This window comes from Penaeus vannamei, chromosome 3 (genome assembly GCF_042767895.1).
Source record: "Penaeus vannamei isolate JL-2024 chromosome 3, ASM4276789v1, whole genome shotgun sequence".
Taxonomy (NCBI): Eukaryota; Metazoa; Arthropoda; class Malacostraca; order Decapoda; family Penaeidae; genus Penaeus; species Penaeus vannamei.
The window spans coordinates 31,201,269-31,208,768 of NC_091551.1; the positions used below are offsets into that span (position 1 = coordinate 31,201,269).

General features: G+C 37.1%; 1 protein-coding gene across 1 annotated transcript in view; it reads left to right on the forward strand.

Moving 5' to 3' along the window:
- Positions 1-686: 686 nt before the first annotated feature.
- The window catches only part of LOC138866251 (protein Star-like), a gene marked incomplete at its 5' end in the record, with an annotated part of 23,917 nt that continues 17,103 nt past the window's right edge, over positions 687-7,500 (forward strand). Inside the window, 2 exon segments of the mRNA XM_070138745.1 lie at positions 687-772; positions 962-1,301. Of these exon segments, the coding sequence (XP_069994846.1) occupies positions 687-772; positions 962-1,301 (426 nt within the window).

The following is a 7,500-nucleotide window of genomic DNA, read 5'->3' on the forward strand; positions in this document are numbered from 1 at the left end:
GTTTGTGTGTGTGTGTGTGTGTGTGTGTGTGTGTGTGTGTGTGTGTGTGTGTATGTGTGTGTGTGTGCGTGTGTGCGTGCGTGTGTGTGTGTGTGTGTGTGTGTTTGTGTGTGTGTGTGTGTGTGTGTGTGTGTGTGTGTGTGTGTGTGTGTGTATTAATATATATATATATATATATATATATATATATATATATATATATATATATATAGAGAGAGAGAGAGAGAGAGAGAGAGAGAGAGAGAGAGAGAGAGAGAGAGAGCGAGAGAGAGACAGAGAGAGAGAGAGAGACAGAGAGAGAGAGAGATGTACATAAATACACACACATAAAAATGTATGTGTGTAATAATTATAATATTAATAATAATGATTTAGGGTTTGCTGTGACAGGCTCTAGTGACATATATCAAATTGTGGCTTGTCTGTTTATTGTGCTTTTAAACTACTTCCTGTATGCGAAGAACGGCCGGGTTTACCATTCACTGGCGGTGCATGGGGATCGAACGCAGGTCAGCGCTACCACGGCACTGCACAGCACAGTGTGTGTGTTTGTGTGTGTGTGTTTGCGTATGTGTGTGTGTTTGCGTATGTGTGTGTGTGTGAATATAATCGGAATTTGAACTGTTTGTACCCGCAGAATGTTAGATAGACAGATATTTGATCATCGTATTCCATTTCCGCCACAGATTCAGAACAACTCCAGGCTGTTGACGATGCTTCCTGGTCCACTAGACCCAGATGACCCGGACTTAATTGCCTACGTTAGATCACGGTTAGCCAATGAACAAGTCATTATCTTGTCCCACTGAAGAAATAATACCGCTGTTGATAATTATTAGTATATAAAACGACGGTAATATTTCAGCTAATGGCAGAAAAAATGAAATGTTAGTTTTCAGTTCCTATAATTCACATGATAGTCCTGGCTGAAAAATGACAGTACCATACAAATCCTTTGCAGGTATCTGCGTCCGCCCTCCACCGGGCCGTACAACCTGAAGGTGGACCGTCTGAACCCGGCCGAGAGGCTATACAACGCCTACAGGTTTAGTGAATATGGCTGGCCAGAGTTAGATCGCATTATTAAAACGCTTTTCGACCACAAATCAAATGGCTTCTTCGTAGAAGCTGGAGCTCTAGATGGCGAATACCTTTCCAATACTTTGTACTTAGAGAGGGAAAAGGGATGGAAAGGACTGCTGGTGGAACCTGATGAGGAGATGTTTAGGCTTTTGGGGACGAAGAACAGAAAAACGTGGTCTATACATTCGTGTTTGGCGACCAAGCCGTACCCCATGAAGGTATAGTACAGGGAATATTAATATCATAATTATTACCATAATCGTATCAATGACCTTTGTTATTATCATCATGAGTGCAACCAAAATATCTTGCAAATACCGATATAATTGTTCCGCCATTGCTAGATATAATCATTATGCTTTTATTAATATTTGCAATATTCTCGGTGTTATTTTAAAGATAACTATGTTTATGATATAACTAATCTTATAATTTCATGGTTTATGGTTATTAATAGTAGCACTACTTTCAATTTTTAATTAATAGAAATAATAATAACGATAATAACTGATAATAATAATGATGATAATGATAATGATAATAATAGTGTTAATAGTAATAGTAAAAATGACGAAAATAATGATAATCAAAATAATAATGATAATAATGGTGATAATAGTAATGGTAAAAATGACAAAATGATAATATAAATAATTATAATCATAATGGCAATAATACTAACAATGATAATGAAAAAATCATTATTGTTGTTACTGTCATAATGATAATAATAATGAAAATAAATATAACAATGATAATGATGATGATTGTCTTTGGTGCTAGTAATACTAAGTGGTAGCGTTCTCTTCTTATGATTAGCATTACTATGATTATTACCATTATTATAATTATTATTACTGTTATCATTTTTATCATCATCATCATCACCATTATTATCATTATTGTTATTGTTATTATTAGTAGTAGTAGCAGTAGTCATATTGCTATTATTATAAATATTATTGTTATTATTACTAAATTAATGATTATTATTATAATCATTATTTTATTGTTATTATATTTATCAATTTTATCATTACTATTATTATTATTATCATTATCATTATTATAACTATTATTATCAGTATTGCTATTATTATCATTATTATTATTATTTTTGATATTATTATTATTATTATTATAATTATTATTATTATTATTATTATCATTATCATTATTATTGTTATTATTATCGTTATAGTTATAATGATAATGGAAATAATGATAATAATAGTAGTAAAAATAACAATAGCTACAGTTATGATTGCAATATCATTATCATCGTACCATTATTACTATTGGTATTTTCGTAATAATCAACATCATCACCATCACCATCACCATTACTATCATCATCATCATCCTCATCCTTATCCTCATCATCATTACCATCATCATCGTCTTCATCTTCATCTTCATCTTCATCTTCATCTTCATCATCATCATCATCATCATTATTATCATCAAGATGATCATTAATATTATTATTATAATCATTATAATTATTATCATTATTATTCATTATGATTTTGTTATTCATATCATTATATTTTTACCATCATTATTAATATCATTATCATCGATACTACTGAAAATGATGGTAATGATATTTGCATTATTACTATCATTATTGTTATTACGAATATTAGTGTTATCATTATTATCCTTATCATCATCATTACTATCATTAATATTATTATTATCGTGTTCTTATCATTATTGTTATCATTTTTGTTATTATTAATTGTTATCATTACTCATATTAATTAAAATTTTAATTTTTCTTATTATTATAAATATCAATATCATCATTTTGATTATATTATCGTTATTATTATCGTTGTTGATATTGGTATTATTATTGTTATCATAATCATTATCATAATTCTTATTGTAAATGTTTTTATTACTGGTAATATAATCATAAACATCTTTATTATCATTGTCACTATTATTTTTATCATTGTTATTAGTATTGTTACTATTCTTATCGTTATTATGATTATTATCATTAGTTATCATTATTTTTCTTTATTATCAATATGACCATTATCACTATTATCATATTGTTATTATTATTTATTTATTATTATTATTATCATCATCATTATTAGTGTTATCAGTATCATTATTATTATTGTTATTTTTATTAGTTGTAGTAGTAGTAGTAGTAATATCATTATCTTTATGACCATTATTATTATCTTTATCATCATTGTTATTACCTACATTATTGCATTATTATTATCATTATTATTATTGTCATTATCAATATCATTATTATTATTGTCATTATCAATATCATTATTATTATTATTATTATCATCATCATTATTGCTATCCCGAGTATCATCATTATGATCCTCATAATAATAATAATAATGATAGAAATAGTAATAACAATGATATCAATAATAGTAACAACAATGATATCAATAATAGTAATAACAATAAAAGTTATTGTTATTACTATTAGTTATCGGTTGTTTTCGGTTTTTGTTTTTATTATGATAAGTATTATTGTTATTGATATTTATTATTGTTATTATCATCGATATTACTGTATTTATTAGTGTTACTATTGCCATTATTATTACTATCATCACTATCATTATTTCATTGTCATTCATAATATCATTACTATTAACGTTATCATTAACCATATTCGTTAGGATTGTTATCATTATCATTATAATTCTTATTATTAGGATTGTCATTAGTATTATTATCATTATCTTTATTATTATTATCATTATTGTTATTATTATTATTATCATTATCATTATTGGTAGAAAAACCCACAATGCAGAAACTAGATTTATTGAGGAAAGTGAGACAACAGTTTCGGAATCGTCCACGATTCCATCTTCGGGTCTGAGGAGGGAAGTTCAATTCAGTTCAGTGAGATTTGCGAAGTCATGCTTCGCCCGGGCCTTTTCTCTGGAGTGGCCCGGCCTGTGTTAACTATTTCTAGTTAGCTCAGATGTTTTCTTTGAACTGCATGCTTATCGCGGTGGCTGGATTGCAAGCAAGCGATCCAGCTGCCACGGAGAAAGCATGTTGCACACCCTTTTTACCAGCCCGGCGGCTGTGGTGGGTGGTCCCTGCCTCAGAAATTGTGTGTACACAATTCTGCAAGTAATGTAACAGGGTGGAGTTAGGCTCGCCGCAGTGTTTACATAACCTCCCAGTCTCATTGTCAATAATTTGCCAAGCGCATTGGTAACCTAGTCTTAGTCTGAATAGTATGACTTCGGTACCTCTTTTTGTATTTGGAGGAAGGGCCAGTGGCTCATAGCCTGAAGCATCTGAGTACCACTTGGCAGCGAGCGATTTTGTGATGTTTTTGCTATGTGCTCCCCGGAGGACCGCACACGCTGCAGCTTTGGTACCTTGGCTCAGTCCCCTTCGGCTGGGCTTAACGATCATGGAGGATGGGGGCATACCTCTGCCTTTTTCGGCTAGCTTATCAGCAAACTCGTTCCCTTGTATGCCTATGTGGCTTGGGACCCAGTTTATGATGATTCTTCTACCTTGAGGCCGGCGCCTGCTGTATGGTTTATTGGATCCACGGATCCGTCCGTGTAGTAAGTTATACTACCCGACGGAGTTATTTGTCCAATGACCCTTTGTGCTTGTGCCTTTAGGCTAGGCATGGAATATTGATCTTTTCTCATTGTGAGATTTAGAATTGAGAATTCGATCATTCCGTTTGCCCACGGCGGGGGTTCTTTGTAATCAGGGTGAGGGGAGTCCATGCCCTTGGCAAGCAATGAATCTTTTAGCTGAAAGCGTATCAAAACTCTGGCTGTATGTGTGAGCCAGGAATTGTCCGCAAACAACTGGTAATCTTGTTGTAGGCGTCTGAGAACTCTTTGCCTTAGATAGGAGTTTGTGGGTGCCTGCAGGACCTTGGAAAGGAACTGTGCTGCCATTAGATCAATTCTAGTGTCCATGGACGGTAAATCAGCTTCCATGAGGAGGTTGATGACCTTTGTCCACTTAGATGCACCTAGAATTATCCTGGCTGCTTCGTTTTGTATTGTTTCCAGTTTTTCTTTTAATGTTGTGCTGGAAGCAATGAGGGCGACAGATGCATAGTCAATAATAGGACGGACAGCATGTACATAGAATGATCTTAGTACTCTGTGTTCTGCTCCTATGTCTCTCCCTGTCATGACTTTCATGACTGACAGTCTTTCCTTGGTTCTGTCAAGCAGGTATTGGATCTCCTTTTTGAAAGTGAGTGTGTGTCCTATCCATACACCAAGGTATAGATAGTCCTTCGCCCATTCCTGATCCATACCCTGTATAGTGAGTTTTTTGTTTCTGACATTGGTTCTCAGTGCCATTGCTTTGGATTTTGCTGCTGATATTTTTAGACCCGTCCTACAACACTCTTCGGACACCAGGTTCAGACAACGCTGAGCTCTAGTAAGGCAGTGATTGCCAGAGGCTATGATTTCCAGGTCATCTGCATAAGAGATGATCTTGCATCCCTCTGGCAGGTGTATGTCGAGTATGTTGGACATGAGGGTATTAAACAGGGCTGGAGTAAGAACCCCTCCCTGAGGAGTTCCATTTTCAAGTGGCATGTGCTGTGAGAGGTGGCCTTGAAATCTGACATTTGCTGATTTATTTTTAAAATAGTCAGCTATCCAGGCCAAGAGTCTGCCTTTGACTCCTTTGTGGATTAGGGTCTCTTGAATGGCAAGTGGACTTGCCAGTTCAAAAGCCTTCTCCAGGTCAAGGAAGACAACCATGGCGGGCGAGGTGCAGATTGTGCTTAAGAGTGTGGAAATGCTATGAGCAGTGCTCTTACCCCTTGTGAACCCGTGCAGGTGTTCATGGGGGGGACCCTTTTTCCATCGGAGCCTGTTGAGTACCATCTCAGCTGTTTTATCCAGGCAGCTGAGAAGAGAGATGGGACGGTACTTGCCAGGCTCCTTTGGTTTTGGGATGGGAACTATTGTGGCTTGTTTCCAGCTCTGGGGCACCGTGGCTGTTTGCCAGGATTTGTTGATAACCTGCAAGAATGCAAGTTCTCCTGCAAGGCCTAGATGCGAAATGAAGGGGTGAGAGATCCCATCAGATCCCGGTGCTGACCCAGAACTGGATTTGTATGATTTTCTTAGTTCCCTAAGAGAGAACAAGGCATCCGTTTCATCAGCTTCGAGTGCCTTGTCTCTTATGAGAGCAAGTCTTTCTGGATTTAAGTTTTGTTGTTTTTCTCTCATCATTGGAGGCAGATTGTTGGTGCTGGTTCTGGCAGAGAACTCAAGCACCAATCTGTTAGCCTCTGATTGTGGGTCATGATGAGTGCATTTCAGGGCTTGGCGGCTTGTCGCTTGCCTGACCCGTTTCCACAACTCTGTAAGGCTGGTCTGGTGCCCAAAAGTTTGGCACCATTCCAGCCATTTTCCCTGCCTTACTCTGTTGGCAGTTTCCTTGGCATCCACGACAGCTTCCCTCAACAGGGCCAGGTTGTCGGGAGATCTTTGCCGTCGGAAGTTTTTTCTATACATATTAACTCTGTGGTTGACCTCTTTGATCTCGTCATTATAGTACCAGGCGTCTTTGTGAGTTCTGGACCATGGGCGAGTTTTGGGGATGGTTTGTGAGGCTGCCTGGTTTATGGCCTGGATTAGCCTTGCCTCTAGCACATCCACGTTTTCATTATTGTTATTGGGTTCATTGTCTTTCAGACATCGAGCCAAGCCTTCCTGGAAGGCAAACGAGTTGGCCTTGTCTGTTTTCCATTTAGGAATGTGATGTGGTCTTTGGGCTGGACCTGCATCCATTAGAGTGGTGACTATGCTGTAGTGATCACTAGTAACCGTATCATCGACTCACAACCGAATTCTCTCCACCATTGTTGCATTGGCATAGGTGAGGTCTAGGACCCCTCCCTTCACATGCGTTGGTTCTTTGGTGTTGAGAAGAGCGATCTCAGGGAATGTCTCAAGCACTTCTGCTTTGTGAATGCCTGCCGCGTTCGGCCTTTTGCGGGGATTCAGCATGGCCATGTGTGCATTGAAGTCTCCCCCTATGATCACTCGGTCTTGTGCTGCAGTAGCACAGACCTGGTTTAGATCTAAGCTCTCACACAGTGATTTGCTATAAATATTATATATTTTTATAGGGCCCCCAGGTAGCTGAATCTCAACAGCAAGAGATTCAACACCATCTCCACAGTGTGGCGGGTTGGCTATTAGGGAGCACGCGATAGCTTCTTTTGCCAGTGTCATCAGGCCTGTAGCACCATCCAGGTTTGGAGTGGTGAAGGCATGATATCCTGAGAAGCACACGGATCTCATAGTTAGTGTCTCCTGGAGCATGACGACGTCAATGCTCCTTGCTCGCACAATTGACTGGAGAAAGGAGTTCTTGCTTTTATAGCTACAGATATTCCACTGC